At 41.5% G+C, this 26,496-nt stretch overlaps 1 protein-coding gene across 5 annotated transcripts in view; it reads right to left on the minus strand.

Moving 5' to 3' along the window:
- Positions 1-26,496, minus strand: part of BICD1 (BICD cargo adaptor 1) — a 285,326-nt gene that overhangs the window by 76,153 nt on the left and 182,677 nt on the right. For all 5 annotated transcript variants that reach the window (XR_004439970.1, XM_033222473.1, XM_033222472.1 and 2 more), the window contains exons 3-4: positions 24,272-24,424; positions 5,974-6,399 (exon numbers count right to left, since the gene is read on the minus strand). Coding sequence is in view for 4 of the 5 variants with exons in the window: in XM_033222473.1 (XP_033078364.1) it covers positions 5,974-6,399; positions 24,272-24,424 (579 nt within the window). In the remaining variant the exon portion in view is untranslated. The remainder of the gene's footprint in view (positions 1-5,973; positions 6,400-24,271; positions 24,425-26,496) is intronic.

Consider the following 26,496-nt stretch of genomic DNA (forward strand, 5'->3'; position numbering starts at 1 on the left):
AGAAGCAAAACAACTCACTCAACATTCCTGATAATTAAGGCAGAGGGGAGGACTAAGCTCTGATTTTTTTTTTATCTTGCCCAAATTCCTATTTAAGAGGTCTGAGGAGTCATGCCCTACAAACCATAAATTCTCATGGGATGGGTTTTATTTAACCCTGTATATCAAGATTTACTTTCCAATCTGACACTGGCAAAGGAAGAAAACCAAAATACATTTCCTTACCATACCTTGAAATTGCCCTGAAAAGTCTCTTGTGGGAAAAATCCACATTCTGTAGAGAATCCCCTTTCCCCTTTGTTTTCCTTCCTTCCTTTCCCGATCCAGGAGATAATCAGCTAAGAGCCAGGCACCCTTCTAAGTGCAATAAGAAACATTTTACAACCTGCTGTCTCTGAAGTCTGCTGAGAGCTTCCTCTGCACAATAAAACTTGGTCTCCACAATTCTTTATCTTAACCTGAACATTTTCTTTCCATTGATCCCAGGCCTTCAGATAAACTCAACCAACTGTCAACCAGAAAATGTTTAAATTTACCTGTAGCCTAGAAGTCCCCGCTTTGAGCTGTCCCACCTTTCTGAACCAAACCAATGTATTTCTTTCTTTTCTCTTTTTTTTTTTTTTTCTGACAGTCTTGATCTGTCGCAGGTTGGAGTGCAGTGGCATGATCTCGGCTCATTGCAACCTCCGCCTCCTGGGTTAAAGCGATTCTCCTGCCTCAGCCTCCCAAGTAGCTGGGACTACAGGCACGCACCACCATGCCTAGCTAATTTTTGTATTTTTTTTAGTAGAGACAGGGTTTCACCATGTTGGCCAGGATGGTCTCAATCTCTTGACTTCATGATCCACCCACCTCGGCCTCCCAAATTGTTGGGATTACAGGCGTGAGCCACCGCACCAGGCCCAATGTATTTCTTAAATATATTTAATTGATGTCTCATGCCTCCCTAAAATATATAAAACCAAGCTGTACCTCGACCACCTTGGGCACATCAGGACCTCCTGAGGGCTGTGTCATGGGCCACGGTCACTCATATTTGGCCCAGAATAAGTCTGTTAAAATATTTTACAGAGTTTGACTTTCTTCATTGACAGAGACATTTTTTTCCCCTGGAACCAGGTTAAATAAATATCTATGGATGGGAAAACATAATTCATGTGCATAAATTGAGCCTTGTAGGAGAAGAAAAGGCCGAAAGGGTATGGAACTAGGTATGCTGTTTTCAAAGGAGTTCTTTTAAAAAAAAAAGTATTTATTTTAACTGACAAAAATTGTACATATTTATTGTGTACAACATGATGTTTTGAAATATGTAGGCAAAGTGGAAATTGAGCTAATTGTGACATGCATGACCTGACATACTTATCATGTTTGTGGTGATGTAACTGAGCCTATATTATCAAAATCATTAAACGTTTGTTTTACTTATTTTCCTTTCTCTTTGTCCTTTTCTTCCTCCATGCATGACTGCTTGCACGTAGTCATTCGGTAGATGGTAGTCACTCATAATTGACTAACTTTGCATCCTAACCCTGGCTGCCAGTAAGATTAATGAACTTGTTTTCCTTTCAAAGAACAATGATCCTTAGGTCATGCAGACTTCCTGGATGGCATCCAGAAGTTTGACTGAGCTGAGGGACGCAAACAACTTTGATCATTGGGGGATTTCATCTCCTGCAAAGCTGCCTTACTCACAAAAACCCCCAGTTACGTTCAAAGGCAGGTAGGATTTGACAGATTGTCTCTCCCACAATGTCATTTTTGGCCAAAATGAATACACCTTTCTCTACTGCTAAGCACTGATGTGTCAGTATTTGGCTTACTGCCCATCCAGCACGCAGACCTACATTTGGGGGTTCTACAACACTCAGAACACTTAAAATCTACTCTTTAATTTTCAATACAATACACTGTTATTAACTAGAGTCACCATGTTGTACTACAGATCTCTTCAACTTACTCCATCAAAGGGGGACTTGATCAAAAGGAAGAAAATCTGAAATGCTGCATATCACCTGGATCAGGGTGTTATAGCCTTGCCTGTGCCCCTCTACACTATCATGAGCTGTTAGCTAAGCGCAGCTGTTGGATTTAGAGGCACAAGGCCTTCTCTCCCGTGCAGTGTTTTGGATCCAGGCCAGGAGAAATCCTAAGAGATAAGGGAACTATGAACATACACACTGCTCAGGGATAGCATTAGGAGATACACCTAATGTAAATCACAAGCTAATGGGTGCAGCACACCAACATGGCACAAGTATACATATGTAACAAACCTGCACGTTGTGCACATGCACCCTACAACTTAAAGTATAATAAAAAAAGAGAAAATACGAACTGTCATGTCCCAAGTATGTTGACACTGTAAGCTGAGGTGCGCAAAACTGACAGCTGCCCAACAGGACAGTGCTATTCCAACAACACCCGCAACTCCAAAATCCAAAAAGCTCAAAATCAAGTTTGATCAAACTCACTTGGTTATGATAAAACTCACTTGGCAATATTCAGACAGTCCTAAACTCCCAGGGTAGCCAAGCTGCACCTGACTGGTGTGAGGCCTTTAATGGTTCTCATCTTATTCTTAGTGTGAATACTTATGTTTCACTGCAGAAATGTTAATATTACTTGATCATTGGATGCTGCATCTGATCCCAGTGGAGATATCACAATCTATATGGTATATACTGCATATTACCTTTCTATAATCTGAAACTTAAATTTAAAACACACCTGGCCCAAGCATTCCAGATAGCTATACTTAAAGTACATTTGACTGGTTCCTCTTCAGAATTTCCAGGACAATGGTACTGACACGTATATAGTTCAGGTGTATAGTACTCTCATTGGTCAGAATTGTCACATTATTTTTAATCCTTATTAACATCAAAGCTAATTACAATGAATTCTAGGGAATGTATCCTGTAATGTTTTTGTAATGTGTTTATTTAAATGTGTTTATTTACATAAATTTAACCCAAAAAGATGTGTGGCTAAGGAAAAAACTGTATTACAAAGAAATAATTCATGAGAAGGTATACTTCTCATGAATTTACTCATGTGAATGAAATATATTCTTAGGAAAAGCTGATATGCTTTTTAAAAATGCTGATTACAAGAAGATAAATGGATATTCCACCCCCAAAAATATTACAGTTAGTGTTGTTAGTATGAGATTGGAAGCTGCAAAGCCCTTCCTGTGTTGAACCTGGTTTTCACAACTAAATCTGGAGCAAACTTGGGGATATAAGGACCTACCTGTGCCCCTCTACATCTTTGCAAACTGTCAACATCAGTTAAGGGTTGATGAAAGATTTGAAGGGACACAGCTTTCTGGTAGACTGACGGAGGGTTTATCCAGCAAAGTTTTTCTCACCCTAACATTTTGCTAAATGAATATCCTTTTTCAGACCTTCTTGCACCATGAGACTTAACTGTTATTTTTCTATATTCCTGCCAGTATCCACATCAGTCCCTTTTGGGATGATTATCCTTGAGCTAATAGCCCAAAAATAATAGTTAATAATAATTATCTAAATTATTACAAAGTGAGTACCCAATAAATTAAAGGACCAAGGGAGTTGAAATAATGATAACAGCCCCTAATTACTGAGCATTTACTGTGCGCTAGTCCCTGTTCTCAGCACTCTGCATATAACTCATAAACCCTCATGCGACTCTAATGAGGAAGGTATTATGCATCCTATTCCATGGGAAAGTAAAGTGCTGTCCTCTAAGAATGACTGTCAACTAGTGGCTGACTCTCAGAGCATTTGAAATTCATGGGGAGTTTCTGGTCATCACTTCAACTGAGGAAATGTAACCAGCATCTCATGAGTTGGGATCAGAGACGCTAAACCTTCTCAAGGAAGAAAACATTCTCTGGCAATGAGGAACTGTCCCAACTCAAACGAAAACGACAGTCTATTGAGAACTCAGGAGAGCCACTCTCCTGCTGAGAACTTACTTGTTTTCCACCATTCTTTTTATTGAACTTCTCTTCTTTTTAGACTTTTGTATTACCCAATTCAGATCACACTTAGAATTAAATCTGAGCACAGCTCTGAGCTTTCAGCCAACAGAAGACCTGGTTGAAAATTGTGCTGTTTTATGCATGGAAGTCTCTTTTCCTAATATCTTCTGCACTGCCACCAAAATAAAAAGAAACAAAAAGTCTGAACCCACTAACTTTTTATCTCAAAGCCACCAACGTAAGAGTTAAAAAAAAACTCCTATAACTTCTATTTAATGCTATTCAATCTGGGGGGCACAAATTCTTATGAATATATCTGTCATATAAAACTTTTTCACAAGGAAGTATGTTTTCTGTTTCAATCTAGTCGTATTAGTGTAAACTGAGCAAAAAGACATAGAAAATAAACGGGTTAACAAATCAACATCATTGATTCTCTATTCTCTTACTTTTTTCTGTCAATTTCACTTTTTTCCAGTTATTTCTGTGGAGGCAGATGACTAATTATCAGCTATACATGAAGAACCTTGGAGGGATAAGATTGAGATTGAAGATTAAGTCTCAAATTTAATCCCCTAACAAGCTTGTTAGACCAGATTTCTAGTTCAGTAGATCTACATGGAGCTCAACAATTAGTATAAATAAGCCCCCAGGTGATGGTCATACTGCTGTTCCTTAAACAACATTTCCATTAAGTGTGGCAGGAAGGCAAGACTCTAAACTAGAAAGCGATTTCACAAGGAAATAAGGTTAAAGGCTGGGATTCTTCACAACACATTTGATTTGAAGACGCTAAAAATTTAAGGTTTAACTCATGTTGCAATAAGAATCCTTTGGTCTTAGATTATACCTGTTCTGTATTTTTAATCATATGGTATCCCGGATAATTTGTACATAGGAAGTCCTTTATGTCTTTTAAGGCTTCAAGTATTCCTGTGAAATGTAACCATAAATCTGGAAGCTATATACACAGTTGCTTGTGATGAAAAACTGCATGGTTTCCATCATTTTACTTGTATATAAAGCTTTTGAATTCTTTTGCTAATCAGAAATGCATTAAGGCTCTGTCTTTTCTCTTTTTCTTTTCTTTTTTTTTTTTTGAGATGAAGTTTCATTCTTGTTGCCCAGGCTGGAGTGCAATGGTGATCTCGGCTCACTGCAACCTCCACTTCCTGGGTTCAAGTGATTCTCCTGCCTCAGCCTCCTGAGTAGCTGGGATTATAGGCACCCGCCACCACGTCCAGCTAATTTTTTGTATTTTTAGTAGAGTTGGGTTTCACCATGTTGGCCAGGCTGGTCTTGAACTCCTGACTTCAGGTGATTCGCCAGCCTCGGCCTCCCAAAGTGCTGGGATTACAGGTGTGAGCCACTGCGCCTGGCCCAAGGAACCATTTTTTCTGTCTTTTCTCAGACTTCATTGGAACTCAATTTGTGGCTCTCAGAAGTTCATTTCTTGAAGTGATGCAAATGAGAGATTGCATCTCTCTTTAACACCCCTTCTGTCATGTCTTTTTTAAATATTGCACTTTCAAAGTTTCTAATTGAAGAAGCAATATTAGAAAAGAAATCTGGGGCTGGGCATGGTGGCTCACGCCTGTAATCCCAGCACTTTGGGAGGCTGAGGCGGGCGGATCACGAGGTCAAGAGATCAAGACCATCCTGGCTAATATGGTGAAACCCCGTCTCTACTAAAAATACAAAAAATTAGCTGGGCATGGTGACGGGCACCTGCAGTCCCAGCTACTTGGGAGGCTGAGGCAGGAGAATCGCTTGAACCCAGGAGGTGGAGGTTGCAGTGAGCTGAAATTGCACCACTGTACTCCAGCCTGGGCAAAAGAGCAAGACTGTCTTGAAAAGAACAGAACAGAAAAGAAAATAAAAAAAGAAAAGAAAAGAGAAAAGAAAAGAAATGTGGAAGTGAAATGCGAGAATCAGGAGTCCCACAACATGCTACACGCAATCTAAAAGAAATTCACTCTAGCGGCCTCAAACAAAGTTCTTACCTGCATAAGCTGCTGCTTCAATTTCTGTATTTCTGAAATGTTCAGCTCACTAAATAAGTCAGAGACAGGGTTCAGAGACTCTCCTTTCCTTAAGGTGGGAGTCCGATAGTCTCCATTCAGTTTCACAAGAGGCCCATGGATATGACCGTTCATTTTGTCATCATTGTTTGGTTCACTCCCATCCTCGGCAAATTTGAGTCCATCTACTGAGATGCTGATATGGTTATCATTGAGGCTGATATACTGGGAGAGCTCCTTCCGCAGGTTGTTCTTTTGCTCTCTTTCATTTTTTAAAGTCTCGAGGGCTTCTTCCAGTTGGTGCTCAGCAATCTCTTTCAATCGGATGGCATCTTCCAGCTGGCTGTTCAGCAGTACCGTCTCCTCCTCAAATCGCTTAATCTCATGCTTTAAGCCTTCGTATTCAACCTGAATCAGACGGGATAAAGAAGATTCATAAAACTAAAATGTGGATCTTACAAAACTGCCATTAAACACTCTAGTGGACCTAATCGTTTAACATGAGTCTAAAAAATAAATAATAAAAAGCACACAGTACATCCTTAAAGTTATATAAGATAGTTTCTTTAGAAATTATATACTATATATAAAATACATAATTACATATTACAGTGACATAAATATGCTATATATAATTAGATATAATATAAATCTATATAACTCTCTATATAATTCCATTTTTAGCAGAGATGAAAAGTCTATTGTCTTAGGATTTCTTTTATAGGATCCAGTGGTCAAAAGGGGGCACTGTTTGCCAAATAAATAGGGAATATTTTTGGTAACAATTTATGAGAATATTCGCAATCTAAGAAAATATTGTATCATCACCATTACTTTTAGTTCCTTATTAATAATGAAGAAATTTTTATATCCAGAGATAAATTTGCTGAACGATCATAATAACATAATCTCAGTAAAATGTTTGAGAGTAAGATGAAAATGTAAAGATCATTGTTATGTGCTTAAAGGATAGACAGAATCTCAAAGAACAGTTACATAAACTATCCAGTAACAAAAAATACCAACATTGTTTTTGTTTGTTTGTTTTGAGACAGGGTTTCCCTCTATTGCCTAGACTGGGGTACAATGATATGATCATGGCTCACTGCAGCCTCAACCTCCCGGGCTCAAGTGATCTTCGCATTTCAGCCCCTCAAGTAGCTAGGATCACAGGCATGTGCCACCATGCCTGGCTATTTTACTGTTTTTTATTTTTATTTTTTTGCAGAGATGGGTCTCACTGTATTGCCCAGGCTGCTCTTGAACTCCTGAGCTCAAGCAATCCTCCGGCCTTGGCCTCCCAAAGTGCTAGGATTATATGTGTGAGCCACTGCACCTGGCCATATATTGTTAGTGAGGTAATATTCTTTTGAATTGCAATCAAAATAAACCTGCTCAAACAACCTCTTCCTCATGAAGGCCCGCGGGTGACAGGGATAACTTCTCTGAGCCAACATGCCTCCTTGGGATCTTTTCCATGGCACTTATCACACGCCACCTTTTAAGAAACATTTTATCTCCACAAGTACACTGTAATCTTCTTAGAGAAAGGAAGTATTTTTTTATCCACCTCATTGCTCCTCATAGTGCTTCAGCGTTCCCTCATGGTGTTTAAAACAGAAGTCTGCTGTTCAGAGTGTATTTGCTGAATAAAGAACAACGAGGAGTGAAAAAATAAACTAGAAAAAGTACAATAAAGTAATCATGATATTAGATGCTAATAGAAACTATGTGCTTAGTTTCATATTTATTTTAGCATATATATTAGTTTGAACTTGAATTTTAAAAAATATTTTAAAAACTGAAGAATAGGGAACATTGACCAGTATCATCATCATATATTTCTCTTTCTCCCCCCACTTCCCTTTACATAATCTCAATGCAATGGTTTGTCTTCCAAAGATTAGGGTAGAGATTTAGCTGGGATGTAAGCTTGCTGATGTAACAGACACCTAAACAAGAGTGACTTAGTCAAGATGGAAGTTTTTCTCTTTTTGTTGGGGGGGATGGAGTCTCGCTCTATTGCCCAGGCTGGCGTGCAGTGGCGCAATCTCGGCTCACTGCAAGCTGTGCCTCTGGGTTGACGCCATTCTCCTGCCCAGTCTCCCGAGTAGCTGAGACTACAGGCGCCTGCCACCACGCCCAGCTAATTTTTTTTTTTTTTTTGAGACGGAGTCTTGCTCTGTCGCCCAGGCTGGAGTGCAGTGGCCAGATCTCAGCTCACTGCAAGCTCCGCCTCCCGGGTTCACGCCATTCTCCTGCCTCAGCCTCCTGAGTAGCTGGGACTACAGGCGCCCGCTACCACGCCCGGGTCGTTTTTTGTATTTTTTAGTAGAGACGGGGTTTCACTGTGTTAGCCAGGACGGTTTTGATATCCGCCCACCTCAGCCTCCCAAAGTGCTGGGATTACAGGTGTGAACCACCACGCCCGGCCAGAAATATTTCCCTTATGTAACAGTATGGAGGTAGACAGTCAAGGACTAGTAGGGAATCTCTGCTCCATAAGGTCATCCAGGAGCCAGGCTCTTTCTCTGTTGTTGTATGGCCTTCCAGCCAAACCATACTATCTAAGGTGGTTTGCCATTTGATAATGTTCTAAGTGGTGGGATGAAATAAGGGGCACACTCTCTCTTTAAAAGTTACCCACATCACTTGTTATATACCATTGGCTGGTACTAGTCTTATGCAATTTGGCTGTCAGGAGGAGTGAAGAATGTAGCCTTTACTCTGGGCAGCACTGGGCCCAGGTAAAAATTGAGAAATACACTGTCAGAAGGGAACAATGAAATCTGATGGTAAACCAGCACTCACTGGTCACTGGAACACTGTAGTGCTCTAATAGAATGCAACTCATAGAGACATACGTATAGCAGATGTTTCTAACAATGCTAGTTTTATATGTGAATATGGATACTGTTATTTCAGTGAAAGAATGTGCTCACCACACTATGGTATGTGAAATGAATTATGAGGGCTGGGCACGGTGGCTCAGGCCTGTAATCTCGGTACTTTGGGAGGCCAAGGCAGGTGAATTGCTTGAGCACAGGAGTTTGAGACCAACCTGGGCCACATAATGAAACCCTATCTCTACAAAAAATAAGAAAATTAGCCAGGTGTGGTGGCATGCACCTAAAGTCCCCGCTATTCCGGAGGATGAGGTGGGAGGATCACTTGAGCCCAGGGAGGTCAAGGCTGCAGTGAGACCTGATAGTGTCACTGCATTCCAATCTGGGTGGCAGAGTGAGGCTCTGTCTTGAGAAAAAAAGAAAAAAAATACATTATGTACAAAACATGCCTCTAAGGCAAAAAAAAAAGGTCATTGGAATTTCAACATGTCCCTGATAGAATTACTCAAAAGAGACAATATTGGAGACCATTATTTATAATGTCCATTATTTAGAATGAAAACTAGAAAGTGCTAATTGTTCTACCATGAATACGCATTGGAATAAATATAACAAAAAATTAACAAATCTATCAATGGCATACTACCAATAACTGCCTCCTAATCAAGTAGGAATTTCTGGGTTCATATCAACTACATTACTTAAGATGATGAGTACTTCACGGGAGAAAAGTCACACTTTGGGAAAAATGATAACTGGGCACTATAAACGCATGTTACACACATGATGGCAGGGAAATGACATAACTTTTCAAAAGTCCAAGAACTTATGACTTGGCCTGGGACACATAATAACTTGACAGCCCCTGGCTATCAGTGACCTGCTCAAAGGCATGTGTCCCTGTGTTTGCATTCTGTACTCTAGTGGGCTCCCCGGGCAGGTGTGTGCTCCCATGTCCCTTCCACCAATTCAGATATCAGATGCTTTACAGCAGAGATCACAAGTGGTGCCCACAGACCGTCGAGCCTATGGATGTGCTTTATTTGGCTTGTAACACGTTATAAAACTTTTGGAATTGATTGCCAATATTTAGAAAACTGATGATTTCACAAACATTTGAAAACTTCTAACTTCTTTTTTAAAAAATTCAAAAGTTGGGCTGGGCGTGGTGGCTCACGCCTGTAATCCCAGCACTTTGGGAGGCAAGGCTGGCGGATCACAAGGTCAGGAGATCAAGACCATCCTGGCTAACATGATGAAATCCTGTCTCTTCTAAAAATACAAAAAAATTAGTGGGGTGAGGTGGCGGGCACCTGTAGTCCCAGCTACTCGGGAGGCTGAGGCAGGAGAATGGCATGAACCCAGGAGACGGAGCTGGCAGTGAGCCAAGACTGTGCCACTGCACTCCAACCTGGGCGACTGAGCAAGACTCTGTCTCAAAAAAATAAATAAATAAAAATAAAAAAATAAAAAATTCAGGCAACACCAGGCCTACCTTCACAGAAGACAAAAATCACCTGTAAGTGAGCACTGGCTGTTCCTTTTGCATCCACTTTTTCTTTTGTTTGTTTGTTTGTGACATGGTCTTGCTCTGTTGCCCAGGCTAGAGTATAGTAGCTGGATCACAACTCACTACAGCCTTGATCTCCCAGGCTCAATCAATCCTCCCACCTCAGCCTCCTGGGTAGCTGGGATCACAGGCGCATATCTCCATGCTTGGCTTTTTTCCTTTCTTTTCCTTTCTTTTTCTTTTTTTTTTTTTTTCCTGTAGAGACAAGGTTTTACCATGTTGCCCAGGCTGGTCTCAAACTTGTGGACTGAAGCAATCCTTCCACCTCAGCCTCCCAAAGTGCTGGGATTATAGGCGTGAGCCACTGCATGTGGCCTCTACTTTTTCTTTACATCTTATACTTAATGCCATTTATGAGCTGCTTGTGGTCATTTGAGTTTGCTGCTCCTGCCCTGTGCCTGGCTCTCTTCAACCTTTTCCACCTAGCAAACAACCTTTCCCACACTACAGGATCCAGCCACCTTTCCTTTACACTTGCTGACTGACTGCATTTCAACTAGGTTGTTACCTCAAGCAAAAATGTGCATTTCTCACTTTATCTCTGGTAGTGAAATGGAAGGTTCATTCTCTGATTACAGGAATCTCAATTGTTAGCAAGGAAGCAGGGGGAAACAGGATGAAGTGTAGAGGAAGAGAGGCATCCATAAAAGCACGCTCAACATGATTAACTGTTTTGCAGGTGACCTGGGATTAAGGAGTATGGAAATCAGAAGGGCCTTTACCCCCTTATGAAAGGAGAAGCAATGATTGCCCTCAGTGTGGTTATAAGAAAGGCAACTTGGAAATTCTTCGGACAACAGTGTGTTTTCTTGTGTCATGGTTTCTTCCAGGCCTGCTTAAATACTGTAAAGTCGGGCCGGGTGCAGTGGCTCGCGGCTGTAATCCCAGCACTTTGAGAGGCTGGGGCGGGCGGATCATAAGGTCAGGAGATAGAGACCATCCTTGCTAACACGGCGAAACCCCGTCTCTACTAAAAATAAAAAAAATTAAAAAAATAAAAAATTAGCTGGGCATGGTGGCAGGCGCCTGTAGTCCCAGCTACTTGGGAGGCTGAGGCAGGAGAATGGCGTGAACCCGTGAGGCGGAGCTTGCAGTGAGCCAGGATTGTGCCACTGCACTCCAGCCTGGGCAACAGATCTAGACTCTGTCTAAAAAAAAATACACACACACACACACACACACACACACATACATACTGTAAAGTCATCGTCCTCTCGACCTTTCCTTTTTCTTCCCTGGACAACATAGGACACCTCTTTCCAACCTTTCCTAGTATTTCAACCAACCCTCTGACTGCCCCAGATTATGTGATAAGCTTATATTTGGAGACATTAGTTTGCACTGTAGACCTGTTATGCTGCAGTCTTTGTTAAACTGATGGCCTAGACCAGAGGTTGTCCAACAATAGTATGTACTCTTGAGCAAATCCACCCCACCACCTATTTTTGTGTAGAAAGTTCTACTGGGTCACACTCCTATTTATTTGTTTACATATTGTCTACAGCTGCTTTTTTTTTTCTTCTTCTTTTTTTTTTTATTATACTTTAAGTTCTAGGGTACATGTGTATAACATGCAGGTTTGTTACATATGTATACTTGTGCCATGTTGGTGTGCTGCACCCATCAACTCGTCAGCACCCATCAATTCGTCATTTATATCAGGTATAACTCCCAATGCAATCCCTCCCCCCTCCCCCCCAATGATAGGCCCCGGTGTGTGATGTTCCCCTTCCCGAGTCCAAGTGATCTCATTGTTCAGTTCCCACCTATGAGTGAGAACATGCGGTGTTTGGTTTTCTGTTCTTGTGATAGTTTGCTAAGAATGATGGTTTCCAGCTGCATCCATGTCCCTACAAAGGATGCAAACTCATCCTTTTTTATGGCTGCATAATATTCCATGGTGTATATGTGCCACATTTTCTTAATCTTGTCTGTCACAGATGGACATTTGGGTTGATTCCAAGTCTTTGCTATTGTGAATAGTGCCGCAATAAACATACGTGTGCATGTGTCTTTATAGCAGCATGATTTATTATCCTTTGGGTATATACCCAGTAGTGGGATGGCTGGGTCAAATGGTACATCTAGATCTAGATCCTTGAGGAATCGCCATACTGTTTTCCATAATGGTTGAACTAGTTTACAATCCTACCAACAGTGTAAAAGTGTTCCTATTTCTCCACATCCTCTCCAGCACCTGTTGTTTCCTGACTTTTGAATGATTGCCATTCTAACTGGTGTGAGATGGTATCTCATTGTGGTTTTGATTTGCATTTCTCTGATGGCCAGTGATGATGAGCATTTTTTCATGTGTCTGTTGGCTGTATGAATGTCTTCTTTTGAGAAATGTCTGTTCATATCCTTTGTCCACTTTTTGATGGGGTTGTTTGTTTTTTTCTTGTAAATTTGTTTGAGTTCTTGGTAGATTCTGGATATTAGCCCTTTGTCAGATGAGTAGATTGCAAAAATTTTCTCCCATTCCGTAGGTTGCCTGTTCACTCTGATGGTAGTTTCTTTTGCTCTGCAGAAGCTCTTTAGTTTAATCATATCCCATTTGTCAATTTTGGCTTTTGCTGCCGTTGCTTTTGGTGTTTTAGACATGAAGTCCTTGCCCATGCCTATGTCCTGAATGGTACTACCTAGGTTTTCTTCTAGGGTTTTTATGGTATTAGGTCTAACATTTAAGTCTCTAATCCATCTTGAATTAATTTTTGTATAAGGAGTAAGGAAAGGATCCAGTTTCAGCTTTCTACTTATGGCTAGCCAATTTTCCCAGCACCATTTATTAAATAGGGAGTCCTTTCCCCATTTCTTGTTTCTCTCAGGTTTGTCAAAGATCAGATGGCTGTAGATGTGTGGTATTATTTCTGGGGACTCTGTTCTGTTCCATTGGTCTACATCTCTGTTTTGGTACCAGTACCATGCTGTTTTGGTTACTGTAGCCTTGTAGTATAGTTTGAAGTCAGGTAGCGTGATGCTTCCAGCTTTGTTCTTATGACTTAGGATTGTCTTGGCAATGTGGGCTCTTTTTTGGTTCCATATGAACTTTAAAGCAGTTTTTTCCAATTCTGTGAAGAAACTCATTGGTAGCTTGATGGGGATGTCATTGAATCTATAAATAATCTTGGGCAGTATGGCCATTTTCACGATATTGATTCTTCCTATCCATGAGCATGGTATGTTCTTCCATTTGTTAGTGTCCTCTTTGATTTCACTGAGCAGTGGTTTGTAGTCCTCCTTGAAGAGGTCCTTTACATCCCTTGTAAGTTGGATTCCTAGGTATTTGATTCTCTTTGAAGCAATTGTGAATGGAAGTTCATTCATGATTTGGCTCTCTGCTTGTCTGTTACTGGTGTATAAGAATGCTTGTGATTTTTGCACATTAATTTTGTATCCTGAGACTTGGCTGAAGTTGCTTATCAGCTTAAGGAGATTTTGGGCTGAGACAATGGGGTTTTCTAAATATAAAATCATGTCATCTGCAAACAGGGACAATTTGACTTCTTCTTTTCCTAACTGAATACCCTTGATTTCTTTCTCTTGCCTGATTGCCCTAGCCAGAACTTCCAACACTATGTTGAATAGGAGTGGTGAGAGAGGGCATCCCTGTCTTGTGCCAGTTTTCAAAGGGAATTTTTCCAGTTTTTGTCCATTCAGTATGATATTGGCTGTGGGTTTGTCATAAATAGTTCTTATTATTTTGAGGTACATTCCATCAATACCGAATTTATTGAGCGTTTTTAGAATGAAGGGCTGTGGAATTTTGTCAAAAGCCTTTTCTGCATCTATTGAGATAATCATGTAGTTCTTGTCTTTGGTTCTGTTTATATGCTGGATTACGTTTATTGATTTGCGAATGTTGAACCAGCCTTGCATCCCAGGGATGAAGCCCACTTGATCATGGTGGATAAGCTTTTTAATGTGCTGCTGAATCTGGTTTGCCAGTATTTTATTGAGGATTTTTGCATCAATGTTCATCAGGGATATTGGTCTAAAATTTTCTTTTTTTGTTGTGTCTCTGCCAGGCTTTGGTATCAGGATGATGTTGGCCTCATAAAATGAGTTAGGGAGGATTCCCTCTTTTTCAATTGATTGGAATAGTTTCAGAAGGAATGGTACCAGCTCCTCTTTGTACCTCTGGTAGAATTCAGCTGTGAATCCATCTGGTCCTGGACTTTTTTTGGTGGGTAGGCTATTAATTATTGCCTCAATTTCAGAGCCTGCTATTGGTCTATTCAGGGATTCAACTTCTTCCTGGTTTAGTCTTGGAAGAGTGTAAGTGTCCAGGAAATTATCCATTTCTTCTAGATTTTCTAGTTGATTTGCGTAGAGGCGTTTATAGTATTCTCTGATGGTAGTTTGTATTTCTGTGGGGTCGGTGGTGATATCCCCTTTATCATTTTTTATTGTGTCTATTTGATTCATCTCTCTTTTCTTCTTTATTAGTCTTGCTAGCAGTCTGTCAGTTTTGTTGATCTTTTCAAAAAACCAACTCCTGGATTCATTGATTTTTTGGAGGGTTTTTTGTGTCTCTATCTCCTTCAGTTCTGCTCTGATCTTAGTTATTTCTTGCCTTCTGCTAGCTTTTGAATGTGTTTGCTCTTGCTTCTCTAGTTCTTTTAATTATGATGTTAGAGTGTCAATTTTAGATCTTTCCTGCTTTCTCTTGTGGGCATTTACTGCTATAGATTTCCCTCTACACACTGCTTTAAATGTGTCCCAGAGATTCTGGTATGCTGTATCTTTGTTCTCATTGGTTTCAAAGAACATCTTTATTTCTGCCTTCATTTCGTTATGTACCCAGTAGTCATTCAGGAGCAGGTTGTTCAGTTTCCATGTAGTTGAGCGTTTTGATTGAGTTTCTTAGTCCTGAGTTCTAGTTTGATTGCACTGTGGTCTGAGAGACAGTTTGTTATAATTTCTGTTCTTGTACATTTGCTGAGGAGTGCTTTACTTCCAATTATGTGGTCAATTTTGGAATAAGTGCGATGTGGTGCTGAGAAGAATGTATATTCTGTTGATTTGGGGTGGAGAGTTCTATAGATGTCTATTAGGTCTGCTTGGTGCAGGGATGAGTTCAATTCCTGGATATCCTTGTTAACTTTCTGTCTCGTTGATCTGTCTAATGTTGACAGTGGAGTGTTGAAGTCTCCCATTATTATTGTATGGGAGTCTAAGTCTCTTTGTAAGTCTCTAAGGACTTGCTTTATGAATGTGGGTGCTCCTGTATTGGGTGCATATATATTTAGGAGAGTTAGCTCTTCCTGTTGAATTGATCCCTTTACCATTATGTAATGGCCTTCTTTGTCTCTTTTGATCTTTGATGGTTTAAAGTCTATTTTATCAGAGACTAGGATTGCAACCCCTGCTTTTTTTTGTTCTCCATTTGCTTGGTAGATCTTCCTCCATCCCTTTATTTTGAGCCTATGTATGTCTCTGCATGTGAGACAGGTCTCCTGAATACAGCAGACTGATGGGTCTTGACTCTTTATCCAGTTTGCCAGTCTGTGTCTTTTAATTGGAGCATTTAGTCCATTTACATTTAAGGTTAATATTGTTATGTGTGAACTTGATCCTGCCATCATGATATTAACTGGTTATTTTGCTCGTTAGTTGATGCAGTTTCTTCCTAGCCTCGATGGTCTTTACATTTTGGCATGTTTTTGCAATGGCTGGTACCGCTTGTTCCTTTCCATGTTTAGGGCTTCCTTCAGGATCTCTTGTAAGGCAGGCCTGGTGGTGACAAAATCTCTAAGTGTTTGCTTATCTGTAAAGGATTTTATTTCTCCTTCACTGATGAAACTTAGTTTGGCTGGATATGAAATTCTGGGTTGAAAATTCTGTTATTTAAGAATGTTGAATATTGCCCCCCACTCTCTTCTGGCTTGTAGAGTTTCTGCCGAGAGGTCTGCTGTTAGTCTGATGGGCTTCCCTTTGTGGGTAACCCGACCTTTCTCTCCGGCTGCCCTTAAGATTTTTTCCTTCATTTCAACTTTGGTGAATCTGGCAATTATGTGTCTTGGAGTTGCTCTTCTGGAGGAGTATCTTTGTGGCGTTCTCTGTATTTCCTGAATTTGAATGTTGGCCTGCCCTACTAGGTTGGGGAAGTTCTCCTGCATGATATCCTGAAGAGTGTTTTCCAACTTGGTTCCATTTTCCCCCTCACTTTCAGGCACCCCAATCAGACGTAGATTTGGTCTTTTTACATAATCCCATACTTCTTGCAGGCTTTGTTCATTTCTTTTTCTTCTTTTTTCTTTTAGTTTCTCTTCTCGCTTCATTTCATTCATTTGATCCTCAATCGCTAATACTCTTTCTTCCAGTTGATCGAGTCGGTTACTGAAGCTTGTGCATTTGTCACGTATTTCTCGTGTCATGGTTTTCATCTCTGTCATTTCGTTTATGACCTTCTCTGCATTAATTAGTCTAGCTGTCAATTCTTCCACTCTTTTTTCAAGATTTTTAGTTTCTTTGCGCTGGGTACGTAATTCCTCCTTTAGCTCTGAGAAGTTTGATGGACTGAAGCCTTCTTCTCTCATCTCGTCAAAGTCATTCTCTGACCAGCTTTGATCCGTTGCTGGCGATGAGCTGCGCTCCTTTGCAGGGGGAGATGCGCGCTTATTTTTTGAATTTCCAGCTTTTCTGCCCTGCTTCTTCCCCATCTTTGTGGTTTTATCTGCCTCTGGTCTTTGATGATGGTGACGTACTGATGGGGTTTTGGTATAGGTGTTCTTCCTGTTTGGTAGTTTTCCTTCTAATAGTCAGGACCCTCAGCTGTAGGTCTGGTGGAGATTGCTTGAGGTCCACTCCAGACCCTGTTTGCCTGGGTATCAGCAGCAGAGGTTGCAGAAGATAGAATATTGCTGAACAGCGAGTGTACCTGTCTGATTCTTACTTTGGAAGCTTCCTCTCAGGGGTGTACTCCACCCTGTGAGGTGTGGGGTGTCAGACTGCCCCTAGTGGGGAATGTCTGCCAGTTAGGCTACTCAGGGGTCAGGGACCCACTTGAGCAGGCAGTCTGTCCGTTCTCAGATCTCAACCTCCGTGTTGCGAGATCCACTGCTCTCTTCAAAGCTGTCAGACAGAGTCGTTCGGGTCTGCACAGGCCTCTGCTGCTTCCCCTGTTGTTTTTTAGCTGTGCCCTGTCCCCAGAGGTGGAGTCTACAGAGACAGCCAGGTTTCCTTGAGCTGCTGTGAGCTCCACCCAGTTCGAGCTTCCCAGCGGCTTTGTTTACCTACTTAAGCCTCAGCAATGGCGGGCGCCCCTCCCCCTGCCTCGCTGCTGCCTTGCAGTTAGATCGCAGACTGCTGTGCTAGCAATGAGGGAGGCTCTGTGGCCGTGGGACCCTCCCGGCCAGGTGTGGGTATAATCTCCTAGTGTGCCCTTTTGCTTAAAGTGCAGTATTGGGGTGGGAATTACCCGATTTTCCTGGTGTTGTGTGACTCAGTTCGCCTGGCTAGGAAAAGGGATTCCCTTCCCCCTTGCGCTTCCCAGGTGAGGAAATGCCTCCCCCTGCTTCAGCTCCCGCTGGTCGGGCTGCAGCAGCTGACCAGCACCAATTGTCCAGCACTCCCCAGTGAGATGACCCCAGTATCTCAGTTGAAAATGCAGAAATCACCGGTCTTCTGTGTCGCTCGTGCCGGGAGTTGGAGACTGGAGCTGTTCCTTACAGCTGCTTTTACCAGAGCAGAGCTGGGTAGTTGCAAGAGAGATCATATGGCCTGCAAAACCTAAAATACTTACTATCTGGCCCTTTACAGAAAAAGTTTGGCCGGGCGCGGTGGCTCAAGCCTGTAATCCCAGCACTTTGGGAGGCCGAGGCGGGCGGATCACGAGGTCAGGAGATCGAGACCATCCTGGCTAACACGGTGAAACCCCGTCTCTACTAAAAAAAATACAAAAAACTAGCCGGCGAGGTGGCGGGCGCCTGTAGTCCCAGCTACTCGGAGGCTGAGGCAGGAGAATGGCGTAAAACCCGGGAGGCGGAGCTTGCAGTGAGCTGAGATCCGCCACTGCACTCCAGCCCGGGCGACAGAGCGAGACTCCGTCTCAAAAAAAAAAAAAAAAAAAAAAAAAAAAGAAAAAGTTTGCTAACTCCGGGCTTGACTTGAGGACATTAATTTAGTTTGCATGGCAGAGTTTAAAATTCAGTAGTATTTATTCAATTGATGGCCTAGATTTCCTGTAAAACCTGATCTCTTGCTGTGTCACCCAGGCAGGAGTCCAATGGCATAGTCATGGCTCGTTGCAGCCTCAACCTCCTGCACTCGAGTCATCCTCTTGCCTCATTTTTAAAATTTTTTTGTGGACAGAAGGTCTCACTATGTTGCCCAGGCTGGTCTCAAACTCCTCAAGTGATCCTCGTGACTTGGCCTCCTAAAGTGTTGGGATTACAGGTGTGAGCCACTGCGCCCGGCCCTGATCTCTTTCTGTCTGGGCAGCTTCACTCGCACCACTCACTCAAATGTGGTACAAGCTCCTACTATTCACCCAGCTGTTTCATGTTTCTCCGCCTGGGAAAAGGCTGTCACCTGGAAAACGCTTATTCCTCTTTTAAGACCTAAGTTAAGAATCTCATCCTATCTGTGAAGTCTTTGGTTCCCACTAAGGCAAACTCATCACTTCTTTCTGTGCCATTGTTGCAAGGCTGCACTATATGATTAGAGCCCCAGCAAGGCAGAGGAAGCAAGAAACAGAACAAGAAGGGACTTAAAACTGGTGTTTGATATTTTAAAGACAACATCAAAGCAGTCATCATAGGAAAAATAAGTGCTTTATTAGTATTCCTTATAGCAACTTCATAGTTTAATAACTTTATTTTTAACTACATGAGGGTCAAGGTTAGATATCACAATCCTTTCAGAGCTTAGGAACTCTAAAGATCTTAATCTATCCCTATGTCGCGAAATCTAACATATGGCTTTAATATTCATTTACACAAATTGCTACGAGTCCCTACTGGGACTACAAGCTCTTTGAGCCAGTGACTATATCTTTTGTCTCTAAAAAGTAAATGATCTTATAGAGAGATACCCCTGAAATACTGGTTAAATGAAATAAAACTGAATTGAATACATTTCCTAGGGTTTTTTATGATATTACCTTATGATATTCTTTCTTTTTTTTTTTTTTTGACATGGAGTTTCACTCTTGTTGGCCAGGCTGGAGTGCAATGGGATGATCTTGGCTCACTGCAACCTCTACCTCCCAAGTTCAAGCGATTCTCCTGCCTCAGCCTCCCTAGTAGCTGGGATTACAGGCATGCGCCACCATGCCTGGCTAATTTTGTATTTTTAGTAGAGACGGGGTTCTCCATGTTGGTCAGGCTGGTCTTCAACTCCCGACCTCAGGTGATCCATGCGCCTCGGCCTCCCAAAGTGCTGGGATTACAGGCATGAGCCACCGCACCCGGCCTTTTGTTTTGTTTTGTTTTCTTTGGCGATAGATCGGCGTCTCACTCTGTCACCCAGGCTGGAGTGCAGTGGCGTGATCTCAGCCCACTGCAACCTCTGCCTCCCAGGTTCAAGTGGTTCTCCTGCCTCAGTCTCCTGAGTAGCTGGGACTACAGGCACCCGCTACTACGCCCAGCTACTTTTTTTTTGGTATTTTTAGTAGAAACGGGGTTTCACTATGTTGGCCAGACTGATCTCGAACTCCTAACCTCGTGATCCGCCCACCTCGGCCTCCCAAAGTGCTGGGATTACAGACATGCGCCATTGCCCCCGGGGCGATATTCTTATATATTATTACCTGACATTGGAGGAAATGTTTCATAACAGAAGTGTGAATGAATTGTTGCTTTTTTTTTTTTTTTTGAGACAGGGACTCACTCTATCGCTCAGGCTGGAGTACAGAGGTGTGATCACAGCTCACTGCAGCCTCAACCTCCCAGGCTCAGGCAATCCTTCCATCTCAGACTCCCAAGTAGCTGGGACCACAGGTGTGCATCATTACACTTGGTTAATTTTTTTTTTTGGTAGAGATGAGGTCTCCCTATGTTGCCCAGGCTGGTCGCGAACTTTTGGACTCAAGTGATCCTCCTCAGCCTCCCAAAGTGCTGGGATTACAGGCTTGAGCCACAGTGCCTGGCCAGTTTTTTTATTCTTTCAATAAGTATTTATTTAATATCTACTATGGATCAGGCTCTATCGTAGGTGCTGTATGTTAATGGAAGGAAATGGAATGTAAACAAATGAATAAATAGACTATAGAAAGAGGTGTTACTTAAACAATAATTATACTGTACTTAGAAAATAATCAATAAATAGCTAAAAGAAAAATAATACTTCAGAAGGGAAAATTCTTTGAACTAAGCATTTTAAAATGGTAATAGCTTTGCTGTTTAGAGAAACATCAAACCAGGCTGAAGGACTATACCACGCATGGGGAACCTCAGTACAAAGTTCCCCAATTTTGTGACTGAATGCTACTCATTATCACCTCTTTTAAAAACTCTGTGGCATTTGTACATAAAACATTGTACTTAATACTTCATTAATTAGGGCCAGGTATGGTGGCTCATGCCTGTAATCCCAGCACTTTGGGAGGCCGAGGTGGGCGGATCACTTGAGACCAGCCTGGCCAACATGGCAAAACCCTGTCTCCACTAAAAATACAAAAATTAGCTGGGCCTGGTGGCACACACCTGTAATCCCAGCTACTCAGGAGGCCGAGTCACAAGACCAGGAGGCGGAGGTTGCAGTGAGCCGAGATTAAGCCACTGCACTCCAGCCTGGGTGACAGAGCAAGACCCTGTCTCAAGAAAACCCAAAAAACCAAAAACCTTTATTGATTAGAAAGAGTTTATGATAGATGCTAGCATCTATAAATAAAGATCAATTACAACGGGAAACAAACACAGCATTTTCTTAGCCGGGAAAGACTTGTGGCATTTTAGTTCCTCCAATTTCAGGGAATAAACCAGAATGGCGCTCTGTGTAGAAAATGATTTTGAATGAATTAATTAGACACTTAATTGGGAAAATTAGCATATGGCATGTTGGAAATAAAAAATGTGTAAGTTCCCCCTCCTTTTTAAAAAACTTCTGAGTTAACCATTGGATCCCATGTTTCAATTACTGGAAGAAGGGCATGGGGAAACTCACAACAGGAATGACAGTACAAATTCTCCCAGAAACGGCATCTGGGTTAATGAATACTCAAGGGATACCTTGGCAGTCTTTCAAGAATATCTAATACTGGCCTTCATTAACCTCCTGAGTCCATCAGTCTACACATGCGGTCATGGAAGGCTCTCCAAGGAGGCTGCTGGTGGTGCTCTCACCATGCTCTAGAGAGCAGGGAGGAGTGTAGGAATCGGGAAAGAAGGGCCACTTTAAATAGTTGCACTTCAAGTAAATTTGTTTCAAATCCTCTATGTGCTTCATCAATAACCAAAAAAAGGACCACAAAAAATACCCTTCTTAGGCCAGGCACGGTGGCTCATGCCTGTAATCTCAGCACTCTGGGAGGCCGAGGTGGGCGGATCACAAGGTCAGGAGATGGAGACCATCCTTGCTAACACGGTGAAACCCCATCTCTACTGAAAATATAAAAAATTAGCCAGGCGTGGTGGCACATGCATGTAGTCCCAGCTACTCAGGAGGCTGAGGCAGGAGAATCGGTTGAACCCGGGAAGCAGAGGTTGCAGTGAGCCAAGATCATGCCACTGCACTTCCGCCTGGTGAAAGAGCAAGACTCCGTCTCAAAAACAAACAAACAAACAAACAAACAAACCTCTTCTTATTTTAAAAAGTATTCGAGAAGCATCTTTACAAATGTATTTTTCTAAGTCTACATTTCTCCACTGTGTGCTCACTTTTCCCAGCCAAATCAAGACCTGGGGAGCCTCTGGAATGGCCAGCCCTCAGCACACATATGAGGATTCAGAGCTTACAGAAGGAATGAGGCAGAAACACATGGGGATACTCCAGTAGCCCTTTTTTGATGGACTGAAACTGTCCCCCTACATGCCTTCCCCTCAGCACTCCAAATCTGGGGGAAGTGGCAATGATCAGAAATCAAATTTTGGCCAGGCGCTGTGGCTCATGCTTGTAATCCCAGCACTTCGGGAGGCTGAGGCGGGTGGACTGCTTGAGCTCAGGAGTTCAAGACCAGCTTGGCCAACATGGTACAACCCTGTCTTTACTGAAACTACAAAAATTAGCTGGGTATGGTGGCTCATGCTAGTAATCCCAGCTACTCGGGAGGCTGAGGCAAGAGAATTGCTTGAACCAGGAGGTGGAGGTTGTGCCACTGCATTCCAGCCTGGGCAACAGAGCAAGACTCTGTCGCAAAAAAAAAAGAAAAAAAAAATCAAGTTTTAATTGTGCCACTACATGGATTTTTCTCTTCTAGATTTTTTTTTCTTTTTCCTTTTAACGCTTATATCTATCAAAACATTATATCTATCTATCAATTGATCAATCAATCTATGTATCATGTAGATACCAACTCAGGAAGGGAATGAGGTAAAAGCATACATCTGGGCTGGCTTCTAAGTTTACACAGGACAAGAATCATGCCCTACAGATTCTTGTGTCTGGCCAGCCTAGCACAGCACCTAGCACAGAGGCTGTTGACCTGAACTGAGAGGTGGCAACGGCGTTTAGACCAGAATAGAGGTGTCGCTGAGGAGGCACCTTGAAACCTTGAAAAGAACTTGAACATCCAATTCACCTTTGCTTAACTACTTGATTCAACTGTATTCATAAACAAATTCTTCTAAAATTACAGATTCAATATTTATTAATAGCTCTGAAAATCCACAATGCAAACCAATCAGGAAAATTAAGCTATCAAAGCCCCATTACAGCAAAAAAATTATTTAAACGTACGAATGTAACTTTGTAGTCAGGTTACAGCTGAAAAAGAAAACAGGCATTTTCTTTTTCTTTTTCTTTTTTTTTTTGAGATGGAGTCTCACTCTGTCATCCAGGCTGCAGTGCAGTGGTGTAATCTCGGTTCACTGCAACCTCCGCCTCCCGGGTTCAAGCAATTCTCCTGCCTTAGTCTCCTGAGTAGCTGAGATTACAGGCGCCCACCAACATGCCTGGCACATTTTTGTATTTTTAGTAGAGACAGGGTTTCATCATATTGGCCAGACTGGTCTCAAACTCCTGACCTCAGGTGATCCACCCACCTCGGCCTCCCAAAGTGCTGGGATTACTGGTGTGAACCACCACGCCCGGCCTCTTTTTCTTATCATTTTGCTCTTATTGATTTATACTTCATAATCCATTTCCCTCTATTATATTTGAAAGCAATTTACAGAAAAAATTTTTAGGGCATGAGAGACCAGTGATCATAGGAAGACCTTAAGCTCGTAGAAAAGCGTACAGACCTGGGCTTTTTTTTTTTTTTTTTTCCAAGACAGAGTCTCACTCTGTCACTAAGGCTGGAGGGCAGTGGCACAATCTGGGCTCACTGCTACCTCCACCTCTTAGGTTCAAGTGATTCTCCTGCCTCAGCCTCCCAAGTAGCTGGGATTACAGGCATATACCACCACGCCCGGCTAAGACTCAGGCTTTTAATGAGAAGTTGTCGGGTTAAATTTGTTACAATACATTTGGCTTATGAAATAAATGAATGCAGAACTAAAATAAAAACTAAAATTCTTTTTCTTATTCAATAAAACTTTAGTGTACACTATACTACTTACAGGTGTATTTTTTCCTTCTATATTTTAGCTGAAATAGGAGGGTTGGGACATTTCAGTACATAAATGTTATAGAGAGAAGATTAAAGAGTAAACAATAAATTTTGACAAGTTCCTTCCTGAGAAACAAAGAGGAGATTTAACCGTAGTGGTCAGAAGATGTAGATCCATCTTCAGTATAACTCAAAAAATTTCTTAAACCTTACCTGGTTCTGCTTCAACGTGGACACTAGTTTCTGCAACGTGATATTTTCTTCTTCCAATTCAGTATAGTCCTGAAGGAGCCGTGCCTCTCGGAACTTATATTCTCGGATTTCATCCTTCATCCGTATTCTCTGTAGCTCCACCATCTCATTGTTCTGAAACAACAGAGTAAACAGTCAATACATTACTCTCTTATTGCAGATTTTACAAGGTGTAAAGTCCTGGTAGTTAAAAATAATAATAAAAACACCTCATGCGGTGTGAATTGTTACTGCCTTTTTTTCGAATGGCAATTTAGTGATATCTGCCAAAAACTTAAAAGCACATATATATTACCCAGCAATTCAACATCTACAAATCATTCTTAAGTGTTTTCATAGAAGTAAATAAAAAGATAAATAAATCCATGTATACTTACACAAAAAATTGGAAACAGTATAAATGTTTGCTATTTGGGGAACATATTATCATGCATCCATTGAATGGAACATTATAAAATTATTTTTAAGAAATGAGAAAGTCTGGGTGCAGTGGCTCACGCCTGTAATCCCAGCACTTTGGGAGGCTGAGGCAGGTGGACCACCTGAGGTCAGGAGTTCGAGACCAACCTGGCCAACATGGTGAAACCCTGTCTCTACTGAAAATACAAAAAAAAAAAAAAAAATTAGCTAGGTGTGGTGGTGGGTACCTGTAATTCTAGCTACTCAGGAGGCTGAGACAGGAGAACTGCTTGAACCCTGGATGCGGAGGTTGCAGTGAGCCGAGATTAGGCCACTTCACTCCAGCCTGGGCGACAGAGCAAGACTCCATCTCAAAAACAGAAAAAAAGAATGAAGAGAAACTTTATTGTACTAAAATGGAAATGTAATCATAATATATTATTAAATGTAAAAAGCAAGTTATAGATTAGTATGCATATTAGGATCCCAGGTATGTTAGAAATACAGGGAACATACACATGCACACTTCCATGTCAGAAAAAATATTTGTAAGAATATCCAGAAAACTGTCAATAGTGGTGATTTATAAAGGATTAGACTGGGCAAGCCACAGGGATAAGCAGAGGAGCCTATTAGTTTGATTTTATGTCCTTCTGGATAATTTCAATTATTATTATTATTTTTAACAACAAGCTTGTATTACCAGGTCTTATGTGTAAAGTTACAGGATAGAAATCAATCAATTAATAAAAATATTTAACTTTTTCCATAAACTTATGTGGCAAGTATAAGCTATGCTTTAGTTCAAACTGTATAATGACCACATAGTAGATATAAACATTTATACATGGAACATATTCACAGTCATGGAAAGATGGGATATAAAAGTTTTCTTTTAATTAAGGATTAATTAGATTTGTTTCCAATTCAAAGAGAGAGAAATATGCAAAAAAGTACCAGAGAAACCAAAAACCACATTTTCTTATGTAATTCCTAGATCTCCATATGGGAAAAAAATGAGTCATGATGCATTTGGCCTTCACACCATAGTTTGCAGAGCCTTGATATAGTGGTGGGCAGGACTGACGATGAATAGAAACTGCTACGGCAACATGGATGAGTCTCACTAATATATTGACTGAAATAAGCCAGATGCAAATGACTACATACAAAATGATTCTGCATGTAAAGTTCAAAAACATGCTATGTAGGTTCAATTGTCTCCTAAAAAAGACATGTTGAAGTCCTAACTCCCAGGGTCTTTACAAAGGTAAAAATTAAAATGAGATCATTAGAGTAGGCCCAATCTGATAGGGCTGCTGTCTTTATAAAAAGGGGAAATTCAGCCACACAGAAACTGACACATACCTCTGCGTGTGGGTTGGGAAGACCATGTGAAGAAACACAGGGAAAAGACGGCCACGTGACCATGGAGGCAAAGACTGAAGTGACCCATCTACATGCCAAGGAACACCAAGGATTGCCAGCAAACACCAGAAGCCAGGAAGGGCAAGGAAAGGTCCTTCCCTAGGGCTGCCAGAGGGAGCATGGCCCTGCCGACACCATGATTTCTGACTTCTGGCCTCCAGAACTGTGAGATGATAAATTTCTGTTGTTTTAAAGCCACCCAGACTTTGTTACGGCAGCCCTAAGGAAAGAATACATGCGCAAAACTAATCTCTGGTGACAGAAGTAAATGCACTGTTATCTTTGTGGGAGGGTAGGGTGACATCTGCAAGCACCAGAAACATTTTAAAGGTCTCTATCATAACAGAGAGCCAGTTCTA

Source organism: Trachypithecus francoisi, unplaced genomic scaffold (assembly GCF_009764315.1).
Source record: "Trachypithecus francoisi isolate TF-2019V2 unplaced genomic scaffold, Tfra_2.0 Lachesis_group11, whole genome shotgun sequence".
NCBI classification, from domain to species: Eukaryota; Metazoa; Chordata; class Mammalia; order Primates; family Cercopithecidae; genus Trachypithecus; species Trachypithecus francoisi.